General features: G+C 45.8%; 1 protein-coding gene across 7 annotated transcripts in view; it reads left to right on the top strand.

The window, feature by feature from the left end:
• maptb (microtubule-associated protein tau b) overlaps positions 1-21,318 on the top strand; it is a 38,870-nt gene that overhangs the window by 2,759 nt on the left and 14,793 nt on the right. For 4 of the 7 annotated variants that reach the window (XM_024432920.1, XM_024432916.1, XM_024432913.1 and 1 more), the window contains exons 2-7: positions 11,099-11,299; positions 12,537-12,623; positions 16,223-16,252; positions 17,673-18,887; positions 20,424-20,467; positions 20,921-21,100. In XM_024432920.1, the coding sequence (XP_024288688.1) occupies positions 11,116-11,299; positions 12,537-12,623; positions 16,223-16,252; positions 17,673-18,887; positions 20,424-20,467; positions 20,921-21,100 (1,740 nt within the window). In that variant the 5' untranslated portion in view covers positions 11,099-11,115. The remainder of the gene's footprint in view (positions 1-11,098; positions 11,300-12,536; positions 12,624-16,222; positions 16,253-17,672; positions 18,888-20,423; positions 20,468-20,920; positions 21,101-21,318) is intronic. The other 3 variants (XM_024432915.1, XM_024432919.1, XM_024432918.1) reach the window with 3 other exon arrangements.

The following is a 21,318-nucleotide window of genomic DNA, read 5'->3' as shown; positions in this document are numbered from 1 at the left end:
TCCTAGCCAACACTAATTGCCATTGGTCCAATACTTAGCCAAAGCACTCCTTACTTTCTGCACTTCGGGGTTCACTATGAATCAAAGAGTTGTCTTGGAGACCCATGCTGAGTGCATTAGCGTAGCCTAGCGTACGCTGCTGCTGGAGCCCAGCTGTAGGGAATAGGGCGCCATTTGGGATCTCTGTCTGCCCTGCCACAAGCAGCTGTACACATGCCTCTGTGCGGTCATCAGCAGTCCATGCCAGCAGATGTCTCTCACACTCAACAGCTGGCCAGATGAACAGGACATGGCTTGTTAACGTAACATGATCGTTCGCACCAGTGAAATAAACCTCAAACACGCCCGTCCATTATTCTAAAAGAACATTGGATGACCAGTGTTACCAAGTATGTCATGGTTGACAACTCTTACTAGCGTAATCTCTGTTGGTTGCATTTGATTGCATGATAAAGTGGTCTGCGCACTTGCGCTCTCTCTCTCTTGCACTCTGTTATATGATGTATAGGATTAGTATGCCACATTGCTGCTATTTTTCCTCGGGGACATTCGCAGTACAGGAAACAGGGTGAATGCCAGGCATTCTTTGAAGGCCACTCTCGCTGATTCTCTGCGCCGCAAGCCTCTGACAACTTGGCATATAAATACAGAATTACTTTAAGGTGCTCTGCTATAAACAAACTGGAAAAGCAGGTCCGCCCTTATTTATGCAGTCATTGGATTCACCTAATGTTTGAGAAAGAATAGGCTACGTGCATTTTGGGCCCGCATTTAATGTGGAATATGAAAACCTATCAATGATATTGACTGGAATACTTGAGGATACCTTTTAGCCTAATTAATGAATTCTTCCGTCCAGAATTCCCTTCTACCTCATGCAGGTAGGAGATCTCCAGAACAAATGCTAAGTCTGGTCCTGGCTCTCTGTCAGATCTCAAGGACACTTATACTCTACTGTTGCACAGGAGGTTGGTGGCACCTTCATTTGGGAGGACAGGCTCGTTGTTATGACCGCTGCGGAATAAGTGGAATGGTGTCAACCGCATTCCATTCGCTCCATTCCAGCCATTGTAATGAGCCGTCCTCCCCTCAGCAGCCTCCACTGTACTGTAGTGTGCTGTGGTGTAAGGGTGGTGCAGGTAGCAAGGTCACTGAGCCACAGCACTGCGGAGACGGACAGAGCCCAGATGAACTTCCTTTGGTTTGGCTGACTCTCTACTAATCTGGGATTATCTTGGGCTCGTTGTCATGCTGATTCTTTGAGTGGTGGTTAGACTCTGCCTGTAGGGATGTTAGGCTGCCTAGCCTATTTCCTCTTAGTTGTTTTGAGTGACAAATACTGAACTAGGCCTAATGTTACTCGACGGTATTCATTCTCCACCACCACTCGTCATGTTTGTGTATTGAGGAGATTAACATCTTAACTGTAGGACCTAACACACCCATGGGTCCTGATTCAGCACTGGGCAGGAACACAGTCAATGTTTCTCATGTAATTTTTTAAACCTTGAGACTGGCTGGTTCTCAAGAGGAGTGGTAGCCTAATGCTGCACGCATGAGCGGTTTGTAGGTCCATTTGCACTGGTCCTCGGAGAGTGTCTTTGACATCTGTTTCCAACAGATACTGAGGTTTCCAGAGGAAGCCGGCAGCACCAGCTCTCTCTCTCTCTCACTTCCCTCTCTCTTTCTCTCTCTCTCTCTCTCTCTCTCTCTCTCACTTCCCCCTTCTCTCTCTCTCTCACTTCCCCCTTCTCTCTCTCTCTCACTTCCCCCTTCTCTCTCTCTCTCTCACTTCCCTCTCTCTCTCTCTCTCTCTCTCTCTCTCTCTCACTTCCCCCCTCTCTCTCTCTCTCTCGCTCTTTCTCGCTCATCTCGCGTCATGCTGCACAGAGCACCGTGCTGTAGAGAGCTGCCTATAGATAGCTGCCTATAGATAGCCTGCTCTGCCCTGGCCAGGCCTCTGAGGCAACCGGTGCTTTCCCTGCTTCCACCGACACGCCTGCTGTGTGAGACCAATGTTCATGGTCCACATGGATGCCGTTAGAGACCGGGAGGGGGAGAAAAGGGAGCGAGAGCGTGGTGAAGCCCTGCCTTTATCCCATCCATTCCTAATAGCGGGGACCGACTGTGGAAATTAGGTCATATCCACTGACCGAGGCAGCCAACTGTGAGTGGAGTGGGCGGGCAGGACTCATGGAGTGGGTGACCCTCTGTCAGTAAAGACGAACACCTACAGATCACACTCGCACACATCCCCATAACCCACTAGCCAAAACCTCAACTATAAACATAAACAACTCTATGATCTTACTCATACGAGCTAATTTGAGCCGATTCATGGTTACTCTCAGCCTTAAGTCGGATGTATTAACAGCATCATGCAGCCCTGCTCTGTTTGCAGCACGGTAACAGTGTTTCTTACCAGCCCAAGACCCAGAGACATGTTGACTGTGATCTATCTGTAGCAGACTCCACACCTGTCGCAGACTGGCCAACTAATTATGATTTAGCCTGGGATTAAACGTGCAGACATGTCACTGCGTGTTTATTGGTCAACATGCTGAGTAGAAGATTCAGACCCAGCGGGCAAAACTGGCTACAATGGTATCATTACAGTGATGTTATAATGCCGCAGTTGCAACCAGCTTTGCCCGCTGGGGAGTGGTTAGAGACTCTTGCATTGTGAGGGTGTCCTAGACCTGACGGTAGAGTGTGTCCAGGGCATCTTGGCTGCTATATTTTGATGACGGGGGTGATGACTACCTTGAAATAGACGGTTCACTTTGAGTCTATGAATATCAATGGACTCCCTGGAGCCATCCGTTTATTTACAGTTGAAGTTTATATACACTTAGGTTGGCGTCACTTAGTGTAATTCACTGTATCACAATTCCAGTGGGAATTGAGTTGACTGTGCCTTTTTAAACAGCTTGGAAAATTCCTGAAAATGATGTCATGGCTTTAGAAGCTTCTGATAGGCTAATTTATATAATTTGAGTCAATTGGAGGTGTACCTTTGGATGTATTTCAAGGCCTACCTTCAAACTCAGTGCCTCTTTGCTTGACATCATGGGAAAATCAAAAGAAATCAGCTAAGACCTCAGAAAAAAATTGTCAGCAAAAGACCTTGTGAAGATGCTGGAGGAAACAGGTATAAAAGTATCTATATCCACAGTAAAACGAGTCCTATATTGACATAACCGGAAAGGCTGCTCAGCAAGGAAAAATTCACTGCTCCAAAACTGCCATAAAATAGCCTGACTATGGTTTGCAATTGCACATGGGGACAAATATTGTACTTTTTGGAGAAATGTCCTCTGGTCTGATGAAACAAAAATAGAACTGTTTGGCCATAATGACCATCGTCAACCTTGAAGCACGGGGGTGGCAGCATCATGTTGTGGGGTGCTTTGCTGCAGGAAGGACTGGTGCACTTCACTGACCTGAACACTGGGAAGAAGAGCACTGCTTTACCCTCAATGTGGCATCAGAGGATGGTGCATCTTTTTAATCTTGCAATGAAATTGCGGAGCCGGAATAAACTACGCCATTTGTACTTTCAACACTTGAGTGCCTCGGAAGATATCTTTGGAAGCTTTCCCACTTCCGTTGTTCACACTACCAGGATCTACTTCGTTTAGCTTGTTCCTGGCATCCGAGAGTGTTTGTAGTGAAGTCAACGTTGGGGCCCCGCATGCTGGAGATCTGAAGTGAAGGGGGGGGGTGTATCACCGGTGATGACTGACAATGTCTTCTCCCTGACCCCCTGGGCTGAGGGAGTGTATAGAGCCAGGCCTAGTAGCAGGGATGAATGTTGAGAAACCATGTCAGTCAGTCAGCTGGTGGGGACGTGATCAGCATGACTGGAATGTCCTCTCCTCTCAGCACTGCTCATAAATAAATACCCTCTTTGGCTTCTGTCACCACAGTGAAGAACACGAGGGCTCACAGATTAAGACACTGTCCCTTGTTGAAGACACAAGACCTAACCTACTTTTGGGTTTGCACGTCATCGTCCCCTCCTGAATCTTTGAAAATAATACTGTGACTAAATTAGTATTGTGATGGATGGCGGGCACTCTGTGTAGGGTCAGTAGCTCTGAGTTCATGGGGTATTTTTAGGCCTACCGACCCTACGCAGCAGGTCTGTTGCCTAGCCCTTAGTTAAAGGGGTAGTCCACCAAAAATTACACATTGGTTTCCTTACCCTGTAAGCAGTCTATGGACAAGGTATAACAGCAAATCCATGCTTTGGTTTAGTTTCCCGAGCACGGTTTCCAAATGCTAACGTTTTAGCATATGTGGCACAAATCCCATTCCAGTCATGGTACCGATATTAGCATTTTTCGCGCATCTACAGCATGTTCCATAGACTGCTTACAGGGGTGTAGTGGGGTAATATTTGATAGATGCATATTATATTTACCTCACATGCGACTCATAATAAGACCAAGCAATTAGCCTATTAAAATGTTTATCTGACTCCATAAAATGTAGTTAAACCATGTGCAGTCAAGTATTATGTGTTTAGCTGACTAAGATCAAGGACTGGTCATGAAGAGCGAATATCAAAGCAAGTATTTTTTTACAACTTTGTAAAATGAATGGCTTCACATCTAAAGCTTAAGGTACAATGCAATAATGATGTTAACAAAGCATCATTCTAGGCATGTACACTGAGTGTACAAAACATTAAGGACAGCTGCTCTTTCCATGAGACTGACCAGGTGAAAGCTATTATTCATGTCACTTGTTAAATCCACTTCAATCAGTGTAGATGAAGGGGAAGAGATGGATTAAAGGATTCTTAAGCCTTGACAATTGAGACATGGATTGTGTATGTGTGCCATGCAGAAGGTGAATGGGCAAGACAAAATATTTAAGTGCCTTTGAACGGGTTAGGGTAGTAGGTGCCAGGCGCACTGGTTTGTGTCAAGAACTGCAATGCTGCTGGGTTTTTCATGCTCAAAAGTTTCTGTGGGGGGGATCAAGAATGGTCCACCACCCAAAGGACATTCAGCCAACTTGACACAACTGTGGGAAGCATTGGAGTCAACATGGGCCAGCATCCCCATGGAAGGCTTTCAACACCTTGTAGAGTCCATGCCCTGAAGAATTGAGGCTGTTCTGAGGGCAAAATCCATGTCTCAATTGTCTCAAGGCTTAAAAATCCTTCTTTAACCTGTCTCTTCCCCTTCATCTACACTGATTTTGAAGTGGATTTAACAAGTGACATCAATAAGGGATCAAAGCTTTAACCATTACAGGCCGAAACGGATTGAGATTATGTCACTATGATGTCATTTCAACCAGTTTTGCCCAGTATTTCCCCGTTGGGTCTGGGTCCACCGTCCTCATTATCCCCAAACGATACCGGCTTCTCGTCGAGTCAGGATAATGGCATCAACATTTTCAAATGGGCATCTGAAAATAGAGCCACGGTTGGGGGATTGAAACCTTGTTTGAACTTGACCTTCTTTCTTGTAATTACAGAGAAGATTAGGCTATGGTTTCCTCTTTGGGGAGAAATCAATGCAAGGCTTTTTTGAACTAGACTGTGTAACGCTGTGGGGTAATTTCAGAACAGTCCTGTTTTACATGTAACCGGTCCGTTTTAACCTTAGCCTAGCAGCTTCACCCTCTCGACGATCCCAGGAGGGCAGTCTTCCTGTGCTGAGTCACGTCACAGCTACAGTACAAGATAGCCCTGGCTGGAGCCACAACAGTGACAATGTTAAGAACGGACACTCTGAAGGAGGACCCCGGGAGAGGGCATGGTGGATGCTTGGGCTGTAGCCTTTCTGGGATCATGTTTCTGGTCTTTTCTGGGACAGTGAAAGCAGGAAACCTACAGTTCACCACATCCGAAAGAAACACCCCACTGTTCCATATTGTAGCAGCTTGTCTTCCTGTTTCTTTCTGAAAGTCCGTCCCTGTCCCCACACGATGCTCCACCCATTCTTCTGACTCTCCTGTCTTTCTCATAGGGATTAGACTGAACCGGCTGTTTTTGTCAAAACGTTCCTTGTCATTCGGTGCGTCCCAAATGGCACCATATTCCTTACAGGCACGACTTTGGGCCCTGGTCAAGAATAGTGCACTATATAGGGAATAGGGTCCCATTTGAGACATTATGTGGAAATGCATGGATGGGCAGCGAACACTCCGGGCCGCAGACTACAACCGTTTCCCCTCTCTCCCGTTTCCTCTTTAAAATGTGGTCTGACTGTGTCCTGTGGTCCGGCTGCAGACATCGGATGACACCTCGGCCTACAGTTACACAACAGTCAGGTGGACTTCTCTTAGTCGACACGTTCTGCTTCACTCTGTCGTCACGCAGAGGAGAAAGGGACTGTTGAGGAAGTGGAAAGGACTCTACTTTCAACGCAGTCCGGCCTGGAGCCGCTTATTTCAAGCGCTGTCTGTGGCAGCAGTTCATGCAGTATTCGCTAATCGGGTTCAACAATAGTCTTGCAAGAGTGTAGTGGGTTGGGGTTACGTAAAGGGAGAAAACAGTTTGTTTTGAAAGGGCTTAGTTTAATGAAACCCCAATCGGATCATTAAGATCATCTCATATGGACCCCCCCCCAGAAACAGCTAAATATTCTCATATATGGCATGTGTTATGCTCAAATCACCCACGTACTTGCCTCTAGCCTAATTTCACATGGATATACATGATATGCTGAAACCGATTCAAGTGGAAAACTGAAGACTGTGTCTAGCCTAATCTGAGAGGAAAAGGTCTAGGCTATTGAGATTTAAAAATATATATATATTGGAAACGACAGCAGAGGAGAAATGTCTCTATTTAATCTTTAAGATGTCTCTATTTTACCATTGTATCTGCCATCTGACATTGGGGATGTAGGCTAGAATGAGGCTGAGTATTAGAAGACTGAGGATGGTTCCTCCATTTCTTCAGTCTCCTTTGGATTCTGCTGTATCATGCCGCTGCACTGGGCTGGGCGTGTGTCCCCCTGTATGAGCATGCGCCAGCTTTCTTTCCGCAAGGACCAGAGGCTTTGCAGGCGCGCCTGCCTTATCCTTCCCTCCCTTTCGCCTCTCTCTCGCTCTCCTCTCTCTTTCCCCCTCTCCTTTAACCTCTCCTCTCTCTTTTCCCTTTCCTTCTCCCAACAACAGTCTCCTTCCCCGTGTCCCTTCCCGCTCCAGCAGTCTCTCTCTCCTCCGTCAGTGTCGACCTCCCATTCCCACGCCATCTTTTTTTTTTTTCTCCCCTCGCCCTTTACTGCCCCCCTCCACCTCCCTCAGACGCTTTCCTTCTCTCCCAGTTCTCTTCTCTCCATCGTTGAGCTATGCTAAATCCCACGCTGCGTACTTTGTCCTTGCTGTGTTCTATCTGCTGCTCTAATACTTTCTCCCTCTAGCCTTCTCATTCCTTTCTTACGGCAAGGCAGTGGGGTGAGGGCTGGGTCGTCTCTGATGCCTCCCTCTTTCTTTCTCTCTCTCTCTCCCTTCTCTTCTCTTCCTCTCCCTCAGACTCCCCCCTCTCATTCTCTCTGCTTGCTGCAGCGACTGTTGATGAATATTAAAGAGGAGAGAAAGAGAGAGAGGTTTCCTTTGGACGCTGCCTTGCTTTCTCTGAGTGCAGCGCTGCTCTAGCTCCACCCACCACCCCTTCCCTGGCTGTCGGCTGATATATAGTGGTGTGTGTTTTGTTAGAGAGAAGTCCTATTCAGCGAGTAGCTCTCCAGGCTGACAGAGCTCCAAATCAACTCAGCCCCTTCTGACATTGGGCAAACTTTTTTCATTATTTTTTTTTTGTTTGAATTTTAGCAAACAGGCGATTTCTGCATATTGCACCTTTTTAAGTGTTACACAAAGACGATCCACAGAGGAGATGACAGGGAGGGGGTGGGACGGGGTACTGGGGAGGTTTTAGGTGATAGTCGGTAACAAAAAGCTCTGAGATTTAACCACTTTTAAGCTATGTCCTAGACAAATCGAGACATTGGTTAACATGCTCGGGGGGGAAAAAATGATCCGGACTAACAAATCAACAGTACATAAACAGGGTGTAGGCTAATCGTGGAGAAAATTGATGACATGTTCCTTAAACGAAAATGGGGATTAATCGTTTCCCCCCCCCCACAAATTTAAATCACAGTGCAGCTAATGATGTGAGACAAGTGTGTGTTCATTCTGTTGCGCGTAGAAAATCCTTGCCATTGATGATTGGCCCTGCTTTACACAGTGTGTGTGTGTGTTGGCCTGGCATTATTTTATTTATTTTATTTAACTAGGCATGTCAGTTATGAACAAATTCTTATTTACAATGACAGCCTAGGAACCGTGGGTTAACTGTCTTGTTCAGGGACAGAACGAAAGATTTTTACCATGTCAGCTCGGGGATTCGATCTAGCAACCTTTCGGGTTATTGGCGCAACGCTCCAACCACTAGTCTACCTGCCGCCCTGTTAGAGGGTGAGTACGGGACAAAGATTAGGTGTAAACGCCTGTGAGACGCCCAACAGAGGATTAACATCTGGCATTTCAGATAAAAAATCATATCACCAATTTGGTCTCCTTTCTCCCTCCCCTCTGCTTTTTGGATAATTGCCTCCTTTCTGAGTACCTCTCCAACAAGCCGATAAGTGGGGCCCTGGGCCCTCCTCTTTAGTAGCTGAGTCAGCCTATTCGCATTTAGCATGTCTTTCCCTGTACCTCTTTGTTAGAGCCCTAAGGTAGACTAACTGCAGTGGATTGACGGTGCATAAGGAGGTCTGTGGTTCTGGTACACGTCGGGCTGTGATGCTCTTTGTAAGTCTTCTTTGTCTCTCTCTCTCACACACGCGCTCTCTCTTTCTCTCTCTCCCCCTCCCTCCCTCCAGCAATCAGCCCACAAAGAGAATCAGAACACAGCTGCCAGACCAGTCGCAGGCCAATACAAATTACAGGGTGGGCTTTGCCAGAACATGGTTTCAGCCCTTCTCCCTCGCCCAGTATGCCCATCCCCCGACCTCTGTCGCTGGGAGAAATTAAATGATGTCTAAAGATCGCTGCAGTCCGGTCATTGATTGTTAAATGCTGTGTGTTCAGAGGACTAGACCCTCCTGATTTTTTTATGTTTTTCCTACTAGGCATTGAGACTAACTTTGCCAATACTTATATCTTAAACTATTTATCCAGGACATAGGCTAGCTAACAGTTGCCATGTGCTCAGATCTCACAGTGGCCAGATCTCAACCTGTCTATGTCTATTTAGTGAGGTCCTATAATTTTTTTTTGTTTTTTTGTTGTCAGAACAGTGGTGTTTCACTGCTGTAAATTAGTCTATAGAGACGGCCAAATATAGAAAGTTATGCCCTTGACTGGTTGGCACGCCTTAGAAAGAACTGTTAGGCACCGAGTCCAAAGCAGGTGCTGATTTGTGTTGTCAGCAAACTGAAAAACGGTCGTCTGTGCAGTATCGCTAAATGACGCAGTTCTACAGTCTTGTAAGTTAGTCCAGAAAATATACACATGCAAGATGACCCCGAGCACAACAGTAAGCAACCACCCGCTTAATAAGAAACACAACAACTCGTCCACAATAACACCAGCCAAACCGCTGGACGTAAGGAAACAGAAACAGGATATGCCTGGCAGGTTGTCACGCACTGAGCTGCTGCCGTGTGTATTTTGAGAGGAACTCTCTCTTCCCCTTTGACAAGACAGGAGGAAATCCCCCCCCGCATTAATATGACCCTATGATTGGCGCATCTGATCTTGTCGTCTCTATGAGCTGCAGTGCACAGCTTGTTTCTGCAGGAGGAGGTGGAGGAGCCCGTGTGTGTTGTGTCGTCTTTCAGCTGCTGTTTCTGCAAGAGCAGGAGAGGGAGCGCTCATGGTTGGCCAGTGTTTAACTTGGCCACTTCATCATCTCGCTTCATAACAAATAGAAGCATTCTCACATTACAGCACACCGTCCCTGACATGATGACATCCGTTACAGGGAAGTAGCTCATACTTGTAGCTCAATATCACAACGAATCGCGATTATCTAAGCTTAGTTGAGGAAGAGGAGGATTGCCTTGAGTCTGTAGAGTAGCTCAAAAGGTTTGAATAGCCTAGTTGTTGTCTCTCTACACTCACCATTGAGGTGACCGCTTTGCTCGGGGCCCTCGAAGCGGGGGAAGAACAGGCTAGGTCAAGCTGCATTGAGACGTTAGGCCTACATTGCGTTGACATGTCCTTTGGTACCACGTTAGAAATGATGGATCTTTAGGGCCTACCTAGCAAAAGCCTCAACAAACAAAGAAACCTAGCCTGTCCTTTCAAATCATGATCACTGAGAAAGGGGCGTCAGAGTCTAGGCAAATGTTTCTGGAGTTTCATCTTCCCCCCTAGCCCGCCAGTCTGTTGTTGCACCACGTCCGTCTGCGTTAGCAAAGTCCTTTTGATTACATAAAGCTTCTATAAGACAAAGAAAAAGTCCTGATTGTCCCTATCGGTCCCTATGAGGGGGCGACATGGAAATCGCAGCTTTGCAGCCCGTTGGTGTGACAATGGCCATAGGAGTTGGCAAGACTGCAGCACAAACAGATCCGGGATCAGGCTCGGGCTGCCTGGGATGAGTGGACAAATCCGTTGCTGTTCTTGTACGAAGGGTCTGGGTTGGTGACTAAGACCTTTTGGGGCGAAAAAACACTGCACAATAAAACTGGGGGAGATTTCAACAGTGTGCTGGTATCTGTCTTTCTTTAGCTCAGCAGCCATATCCCTGTCTGTGGGGAACAAGCATGTGTGCTGGGTGTCGATTTGGAATCGTCGTCAATGACTTCTCTGTCACCTTCACCCTTTTCCATTGTAGCCCGTTACTGAGATCCCATCAACTGTGGTTGGTTCTTGCACACCTCTGAGCCCCTTTTAAGTAAGCCAACAACAAAGCAATGCTTAGAATCCTCTCAGTTCAGTCCGGGTTCCATGCGGTCTGAAAAATGTGACACGGCACCATCTCATATCTCAAGGCATTATTCAAATTCAGTCCGTTATCTATTTCCACCTGCCAAAGTAGTCTCATGTCGATAGCATCAAAACGAAGTAGAGCATTAACTCCCATGTTTTTTCTTCTTCTGTCTGTCTCCTCTTCTCCCAGCCTGAACTCGTTTCACCATGGATCAGCATCAGGACTTCAACTCGAGCCTGGACGGCCACGCCACCGTGCAATTCAACTCTGGGGAGACCATGGCTTCGGCTGCCCTGGCCAACATGACACTGAAAGAACCCCAGAACCAGCAGGAGGTCAAGAAGCCTAACGGGATGCCAGACGCACACATGGGACCTGGGGGCATGGAAGGTCAGTGATGGACTAGGTCACCAGGACTGTAGATTCCGACAGCAGAGGGTGGATATGGAAAAGAGGGCATCAGATACACGTTCTTGGGGAAACAGTGTCACGGTTTCTTAGAATCTGGTCAATCTGTTTCTTGTCGGCCTTAATAGTAAAAAGCAGACCGTGGCGATCTGTTGCATCCAGACGGAAGTAAAGGATGTTATTGTTCTCTGCATTACCCTTCCTTAGATTGCATGGTTAAATAACCCTACAGACATCAGTGTGTGCGCGTGTTTACGGTAATCCAGGCGTTTTGGGTCGGTCCCCTCAGACAGACACTCTATAGTGTGTTATACAGACCCAACTCTCTCTTCCAGAGAACAGGTTTGACGTTAATAATCCTGACAGGCCACAAGAGCAGGGAGACGGACGCATACGCTGGTAATGTAAACACGCTTTGGTTTTGAGTGTCGTCTACAGAGGCTCTTCAAGGGACACGACGAGAGTCTGCCAATTGTTCTACTTCCCCAGAGTCCGATGAACTCGTGGATGCCATTTGCGTGTCTCTGCCTGCAGTATGAAGGAAGTTAGAGGTAGCCAATGCTAGCTATTGTTAGCGCAATGACTGGAAGCCTGCAGGTACAGTAGAGCACACCTGAATCTCTCAATATCCCTATAACGTACAGAGCTTTGCCCAGTTCTATCGGATGACATGCCCCAGCTTTTTAGGTTGTGATTACTGTATTGTAGGCGACAGTATGCCAGTGACCATATGAGGCCTAAATATGACATGATATAGCCAGAGTGTATCTAGAAAAGAATGGAAGAGATATTCCATCAAGGATGTTGCTTTAAGTTCTCAAATCTGGTATTTTTCTCCTTATTATTTTGTCTTCATGTAGAATACTTCCTCTTTAGGGAGCAGAAGAGCATTACTACCGCTCTTATTGTACAGCTTAAACTACACTACTGAAGAACGAAATGAACAACTTCTAAAGCAAGGCAGCTTGTGTTTTGAGTTGGAAATGTAGGCCACACTGGGACTGGGGGCTGTTCTTTTTTCCCCAAAATATATTCCACTATACCTCTTAAACTCCCTCGCTGCATCCTCAATATGTTCACCAACCACCTACCTCCAAAATATAGGCTAGCCCGCTCTTTTGTTCCCGCGAACCTGAGGTGATGCCCGTTTCTTATTCATTTTTTAATTCATTTTTTCCCCTCTCTCACAAACGAATAATCTTGCCTCTGTCTCTCGTAGAAGATTTGCTGGAGCTGTCATCGGAACTGAAATCACAGCCTCCAGCACCAGTGTCAGAGGTCTCTGTGTCTAAGAGCGCCCTCTCGGGTATGGCCGCTCCTGACCTCCGACCCCTTTATTTCTAATAGGGGGCTGTGTGAGCTGCAGGGTTGGGCTCAATTCCATTTTGATGAGTGTTCATTCAGGAAATGTTTCAGGAATTGATTCATGAATCTTGAGAGACTTCATAAATGAATCATAAATTGATCATGAATAGATTATTAGGACATGGAATTGAGTCCACCTCTGGTTGTGATTGTGCCTCTTGTTTGTGGCTTCAAAAGCAATTTGCTCATTGGTTCTTTTGGCCTCTGCCTCTTCGCGAATCATCATCCAGCTTCTTGTCACAACATGCATTTGTTTTCGCTTCTTGCTTCACAGCTGCCTGCTTCACTTTTCATATATGAGTGCTTTGTATCCCCCTAAAATGATGTGCTTTTCCTCCGATTTTCCTCTCTTCTCTTCATCCAGTTTTCAGTTTACGTAATCACCATCTACATCAACCAATGCTTCTTTTAAAATAGTTGTCCCTCTCTCGCTCTCTCTCGCTCTCTCTCGCTCTCTCTCGCGCTCTCTCTCGCTCTCTCTCGCGCTCTCTCTCGCTCTCTCTCGCTCTCTCTCGCTCTCTCTCGCTCTCGCTCGCTCTCTCTCGCTCGCTCTCTCTCTCGCTCTCTCTCGCTCTCTCTCGCTCTCTCTCGCTCTCTCTCGCTCTCTCTCGCTCTCTCGCTCATTTCTACAGACAAAGGTCAGTTCTTCTGAGGGCATCTGCCTTTCCTTCTTAATGCATTTTTAATGAAATCTCTTGTCAGGATTTAAGGATGATTCTGCTGCTCCCCTGCTGCTGGATTGCATGTTTTTATTATGAATTATTATCAACAGAATCCATGATATTTCATAGTAAAAACTGCCATTTCTGTTCAGAAATTGCATGTTTTTATTATCACACAGCCCCCACCCAGATTATTATATCGGGCCAGAACAGAACTAGCATGAAGCATGGCACTATTTCATTCATAGTAAAAACATGCCATTTCTGTAACAACAGAAGGAATAAGTGAAATATCATGGATTGCACGGTGGCGATGGCAACAGAAGGCTTCTTGTTGAGCATTTTAAACATGGCTCGTAGGATTGATGTCATGGACTTCATTCATCTTCACACTCGGTTCATTTACCATAGGGACGTGATGATCATGGGGTTCATAATGCTTCGTATAATTGCGTCCGTGGTGTTATAGACCATTTTTAGCTACTTACTCACTCAGTGACTCCACGTCTCTCAACTGTCAGTGGGCCTTTATTCAACAATGATTTTATGGTATTGCCAGAAGGACAAAAGGCACTTTTGAGGGTTGTGTTCTCAACGGTAGCCCACAGCTATAGATACCACAGTGTCTACTCTGCTGTGCACTACAGACGAGCTTTTGGCTCTAACCTCGAACACATGAAAGATTGAGCAATTACCATGAATAGAACTACTTTCGTAATGTAATTAGTTCACTTCCTCCAAACCTTCCTTGAACCACATGGCATGAGCAATATACCGCAGGACAAGAGAACAAGGCTAGATATCTAGATTTAGGCCGACATTGTAGGGCCTCATGTTCCTTTCACTGAGTCTATTGTATGTCTGCTACCAGCAATAGTCTGTAAGTTACACTTGTCAATACAGGATAGCCAACTGTAATACAAGGACCATGGTGCATGTGTCTGGTGCTTTAGTCCCTAACTGGGGTTCAGTGACTCTGACTGCCCTATTAGCTGTAGGCAAAATCATTTATAGCCACTTAGATGATGCTGAGCTTGCAGACTGAGAACTGTTAATGGTTGACATGGAGGAATCATCAGGCTTTCCTGAAATCGGAATTTGCGGATAAGCATTTCTTATTAACGTCTATGCTAACCCCCCCCCCCCACACACACACACCCTCACCCCAGGAAATGTTAGGTACAATGCCTTCAGAAAGTATTCTTACCCCTTGACTTACCACATGTTATGTTACAGTCTGCATTCACCCATCTCCACACAATAGCTCATAATGACAGTGAATATTTTTTGTTGTTGACATTTTTGCAAATTGATTGAGAATAAAATCCCCAAGTATCACACCCCTAAGTCGATACTTTGTAGAAGCACCTTTGGCAGTGATTACAGCTGTGTGTCTTTCTGGTTACGTCTCTAAGAGCTTTCCACACCTGGATTGTGCAATATTTGCCCATTCTTCTTTTCAAAATTCTTCAAGCTCTATCAAATTGGTTGTTGATCATTGCTAGACAACAATTTTCAGGTATTGCCATAGATTTTCATGTAGATTTTTAAGTCAAAACTGTAACTCGGCCACTCGGGAACATTCACTGTCTTCTTGGTCAGCAACTCCAGTGTAGATTTGGCCTTGTGTTTTAGGTTATTGTCCTGCTGAAAGGTGAATTCATCTCCCAATGTCTGTTGGAAAGTAGACTGAACCAGGTTTTCCTTTAGGATTTTGCCTGTGCTTAGCTCCATTACATTTTCTTTTTTTTATCCTGAAAAACTCCCCCGTCCTTAATGATTACAAGCATAACCATAACATGATGCAGCCACCACTATGCTTGAAAATATTGAAAGTGGTACTCAGTAATGTGTTTGGGGCTAATCCTATACAACACAAGACTTTGTATTCAGGATACTTTTTTTAGTTTGTTGCAGTATTTGGCCTACTTTAGTGCCTTGTGGCAAACAGGATGCATGTTTTGGAATAGTTTTATTCTGTTCAGGCTTCCTTCTTTTCACTCTGTCAGTTAGGTTAGTATTGTGGAGTAACTTCAATGTTGTTGATCCATCCTCAGTTTTTTAAAACTCTAACCGTTTTAAAGTCACCATTCTTCCTCTTCAGCAACTGATTTAGGAAGAACGGTTGTATCTTTGTGGTGACTGGGTGTACTGATACATCATCCAAAGTATAATGAACCTTACCTTACATGTAAGGGGCACTGAGATATGAGGTAGTCATTCAAAAATCATGTTATACACCATTATTGCACAAAGAGTGAGTCCATGCAACGTATGTGACTTGTTACGCACATTTTTACTCCTGAATTTATTTCGGCTTGCCATTACAAAGTGGTTAAATACTTATTGACTCAAGACCAGTCAGCTTTATTTTGATTGAATTTGTAAACATTTAAAAAAAAAAAACAGAATTCCACTTTGAGATTATGGGGTGTTGTGTGTAGGCTAGTGAGAGAAAAAAATCTCAAAGGAATCCATTTTAAATTAAGGCTGTAACACAACAAAATGTGAAATAAGTCAAGGGGTGTGAATTCTCTCTGAAGACACTGTAGATCGACAGATAGGTGGTGTAGGGCAGCCGTGACTGTCCCCGAAACTACACTTGCGCATGACCGAGAGTAACTTAGCGGTTTTAGCGAGCTTTAGTCGAGAGGATTTATTTTGGCAGGCGGCTTGTGTGTGTGTGTGTGTGTGTGTGTGTGTGTGTGTGTGTGTGTGTGTGCTGTTCAGTTTGATCATACTTGTGTGAGTGTTCGCTGTATGTTGGAGATCAGCTGACCGGTGCCTGTAGAAAGTCTAATGAAGACCCCCTTTTTCCCCCCCTTTGTCTTCTTCCTCTTCTTCTTCTTCCTCTTCCATCGAACCCTGGGCCACGCAGCTACCAGAGGGATGACCGCTACAGGTCAAGGTATGACCGCAATGGCCATCTGACCATCTCTCTTCCTCAGATCACATGTAGCCATGAGGAAGTGGAGTTTTTGAGACCATCCATGCATATTCCGTATCAAATCATCATCAACGTTCAAATATTCATCCCAATAGCTCTCATACCAATTTGAAAACCGAGATCGGGTTTAGCATGGAGATGTAATGGACACTCTCCAGTATTGATTTGAACCACAACTCATCTCAATCACCATTATAGTAATACCACGGCGTGTGCATTGTAGAACAGAGGACACTGTCTCATTGGAATGTTTCACGATGTAGATTCCCAATTGTTATATTGATCCTTGAAATGTATTCATCTTAAGTGGGTAATGGAGTTTGATTTCAAGTGCAAGGTCGATCATTTAAGGATTTCAGAATGGTTCTTACGCTGAGTGATACCACACCATAGCTATAGTTTTAACCATGCTTTGTTTACATTTGAATTTGTTTAACGTTACAAACAATTGGAGTTAAACAAGATTATTTTGGGTTCTGATGGGATAATGACGCTTGAACTAAGATCGAGGCAAAAGTTATATTCTTCAAGAATCAATGGGTAGATATCATTTATAAGTCCAGAAAAAGATGGAGCAACTGCAGTTTCCCCCTTTTTTTAAAGGAGGAAACCATGATGTATTGTATGTGAGGCTAGCAGCCAGAAAACACTCCCCCGCCGCAAGGCCCATTTGCAAATGGAACAATCTGGCAGCCAGACTAGCGTTGATTCATCGCCATTGCAATTTCATATATCACAACGATCCAAGAGCGAGAGAAATTCAGAGCTGTTGGGTCATTGTGAGTACTGTGTTGAATGAGATACTTAAAAAAAAATCTTGTATTGATATGGTACAGCTTTGCTTTGACTTCTGTTGTGCATTTGGGTTGATTTTTGTTAGTTTTATTTTTTCAGGCAGAAGTTGAAGGCTTAGTGTCTGAGCTGTTAGGTGCTTTTTATGAACCCACAGCTACATACATAGTTCATAGCGCTCATTGTGTAGTCTACCCATCCTTTCTGCTAGAAACATGGAAGCAAAACGTTTGCAACTGCATTGGATGTGATTTGCAAACGGAGCTTCTTATAAAAACACCTACAGCTCTCAAGATTTAGGTACCAAAACGATCCAGATAATTGCAGTTGATATATTTGATGTTTCATTGTTGTTCCTGTTGATGCCAGCAAAAAAAAAGGTTCCTTTGCCCTTTGTTTTGTGTTCCTGCTCCTTCAGTGGTTGTTTTCTTTCCTTTCGACTCTTTCTTTCCCTTTATTTCTGTTCATTTTTGTTGGGTGTTGAATGTGTGTCTCTGAGGAGGAGGTAAGTGTCTCTAACACCACAGTCCTGCTGTGGATCTATCCCTCTGTCCCTTATCGTTCTGCTTCCCGGTTCCCACCACACCAGAGGAGCTCACTGCATCGCTCAGCCCCACGCCAGGAGGTGTCAGTCCTGCCACAGAGAGCGGCCGCAGTAGCAGGTCCGGCTTTGCCGACGGCGGGAGCGAAGACGGGGAGCGGGCTGGGTCGGTAAGCCCCCAGGCGTCTCCTTCGGCCCCTGAAGCCCCAATCGAGAGGGACACTCCAAGGCTCTTCTCCCCAGACTCGCTGGGGTCTGAGATGAAGAGGAGCTCGTCAGACAAGGTCTCTGTGGGCCACAGCCTGAGCGACTCTGGGTCTGAGGACGAGGATGAGGAGGACGTATGTGAGAGCAAGGAGGCTCCTACCTCGGCCTATGAAGACAGGATCAGTCCTGGGAAGCCTCAGAGCCCTCTCTTCGTGGAAAAGGAGGGGACGAAAGAGCAGGTGGATGAAGAAAAAGAGGAGGATAGCGACGAGGATGAAGAGGAGGAGAGAACAGAGGTGTCAACGATCCGCAGGAGGCCACGGCGTGAGGTCAGCTCAGAAGAGGAAGAGCAGCAGAAAGATGAAGGTTGCGCCCCTGTCATTCCCGTTGCCATGACCCCGGAGGAAGCCAAGCAGCGCGTCCTATCCTTTGACTACACGGAGCCTGAGGGACACCCCCCTGGTCAGGGCATCCCTGCAGGGTTGCAGAACGGAGCAGATAAGACCACCCCAGAGAGCAAGAGCCCTGACTCCAACAGGGCCGACCATGGATCTCCCTTCTCCCCTAGCACCGCAGCCAACCGGACCAAGGACCAGTCTCCTCTCATCGAGTACCAGCCAGACGCCCGCGATGCGGTGGAGCAGGAGACTGAGGAGAAGGTGCAGGAGGAAGAAGAGGTGCAGGAGAAGGTAGCTAGTCCCCTGCCCATGATTACTGTGCCCCAGATGGAGGTTGAGCCTGTCCAGAAGGCTGATGTGAAGACCTCAAAGGACACTCAAGGCCAATACCTGCAGTCGGCAAACGAGGAAGTCATCGCAGCGGTGACGGCAGCTCAGTCGGTGACCAAAGCCAAACCTGCAGAAACGAAGCCTGGCAAGCCTGCTAGTGGCCCCAAAGGAGGTGCTCCTACAGCAGCCAAAGGCCCGGTCAGAAAAGTGACCGCTAACGCTGTTGCCCCTCCCCCCAAGACCACCGCCGCTAAAACTCTGAAAGCACCCCCGAAAGATGCCGCCCCACCTGGCGGAAAAGCAAATGCTCCAGGTGCCCAGCTGAAAGGTCTGTTTTCTGTTCTAGTTTATCAATCCCACCTCTCCACCTCCTCCTCCTTTCTTTTCTCTCAGATATGTTCTTCTGACTAGAGCAACACAATAAAGCAGCACCCTTTCTGTGAACATGTTCGGTTGAGGAAACGGACTGCTTGTCGCCGCCGCCACCAGTTTCTTTCTAGTCTCTTCTTCCTTCAATTCGTTCTCTTTTGAGCTTTCTCTTTTCTCTGTGTTTGGTCTGTGTTCTGTCTGTGTTTCCAGCCCCTGTTTTAGGTCACTAAACCTCCTGTGCCCAAATGATTTTTGCTGGCAATGTTTTCCACCCGTCAGCCCCTTTTGCATGTCACTTGCATGTCTGTTGGGTGTGCAACATCACATCATCGTGACTGTGTATTTATGGGTCACCTTTCCTTCCACCTCCCGTCTTCTGAAACACACACACACACATATGGTATGGTTCACACGTGTATGCACACACACACACACACACACACACCACACTCTGGCTACTGTTTCCTGTCTATTAAATGAGCAGAAAAGTGTAAGTCAGCACTGTTTGTCAGGTTTAATGTAAGCATCCATGCATACTATCTTCCCCTGCAGTGCAGGTGGTCTCTCACAGAGTGTATTTGTCACACACTACTTATCATTAGATGGATCACTGGTTCTCTTTATGCTTATCATCTTTAAGGTTGCCTACATTACTAATTGTCAGGAATGATCAGATAATGGCTGATAAGCACTTGCACTTGGCATGATAAGGAAATGATTCCCGTTTCAAAGGTACATTTTCTGTAAAAGCTTTTCTAAATGATTACTGGAGTGTAAATAATGAATCAGTTTAATGGGAACCACCCACTCTTTCAATACAGCCATTGATAGGCAGGCAATAATGTTTATCTCCTAACTAACCATTTGAAAGCATCACGGTCACCACAGAGACTCAATTTCCTGCTTATCCAATAACATGCAGGCCTGACATTAAATAAAAAGGACGGTTTCTAAGCAGTTGTCTGTACCACATTCATTGGCCCTAAAACAAATTTAGTCCCCCCCCCCCTCAAATGATTAGCCTAGTCCCAGACAGTGTATTATCTCTGATTCTCTGAGTGGACTGATTCGGGGGATCGAAATCAGGCCAAGAGGCTTGAAGTCATTTTTTGAAACTCTAGTTTTTAATAAAGACGACTTACAGTGCTTAAACGTCCCCATGCAGTGTAATGTCAATACGCAGATCATTTTGAATCTGGGGCAAGTTTCAAATTAAAGTTCAATAAAGGTTTATGGCAAATGTACTTTCTGGCAATTCATTTCAGTGTGCTGACAATTACTATGGAATCCAAAAGCTACTTTAAAGCATCCGGATACAGCCACTAGAGTATTTAACACGCATCGTCCGTTAGCATTTTCATGCCTGGGATGAATAGGCCATTTAGCTTCAGAGAGTTAGCCTAGCCTAGTGCAGCGAGGTCTCAAAGTTGCTGATGAGACAGGACTATGATATTAGCACTGACTCTCGGTCCCCTTCTTTGACCCTCTCTTGCAGCCAAGGCCGGTGCCGGGGCTGGGAAAGAAGCAGCTGAGAAAAAGGTAGGTGATAATTGATGTGTGGACCAGAGGTCTGACCTCTGGAGTGACCTTGAGATCTATCGATGCCTGCTGTATCTCAGTGCTTCACTTTACAGCTGCAAAGGAGGTTCCAAACATGTTGGCTCAAATTTGACAGAAACTTTTGCATCAACCATCTGCCTTCAACTGAATGCCCTAAAAAACAAACGGTTTTGCTCTGCAATTGAAGTACAGCATATCTGCATGTAAAGCCATTCACCAATCACACACACTTTTTGACATATTGAATTTAAGATTTTTACTGTTTACATTTTTTTTTAAATTGCTTATATTGGTTTTAATTGTTTTTCTATATCGCTTCTAGGTTTTTGTTAAGTTCCACCATCGTAATGCATTTCTTTAAATGTTGTTTGCTTTCACTTTTGTCTTTTCCTTTGTGTTTCATAACACTTTTTTACCACCTTTGGTCACAAGACACCCAACGCCACCACACCTGTCAAAGCATCCACCCCCAAACGACCCTCCTCGGTCCAAACCACCCCCGACAAAAAGCCTTGGTCCTCTTCCTCTGCCCCAGCCTGCAACACTAGCAGGCCCAGCTCAATATTTAAACCCAGTCCAGGCAGTGCAAGAGCCAGAGAACCCAGGCCAAGGGTAAGTAACACACATGGACAGGTCTCAACTTTGACCACGATCCCAGGCTCAGGCCAGCCTATCCATAGGCTCATAATGCTCAATGGCATTATGACATGAATACCTCAAAGTTCCATGGTGTTGAATGATCTTATGCAATGCCTCTCCTAAACCCCAAACATAGTTTGGTCAGTTCTTTCCCAAATTAGTCCGGAGTCTTTTGTTTCAACACCGGTTCA

Source organism: Oncorhynchus tshawytscha, linkage group LG09 (assembly GCF_018296145.1).
Source record: "Oncorhynchus tshawytscha isolate Ot180627B linkage group LG09, Otsh_v2.0, whole genome shotgun sequence".
NCBI lineage: Eukaryota > Metazoa > Chordata > Actinopteri > Salmoniformes > Salmonidae > Oncorhynchus > Oncorhynchus tshawytscha.
This window is presented reverse-complemented; position numbering and strand designations above follow the sequence as displayed.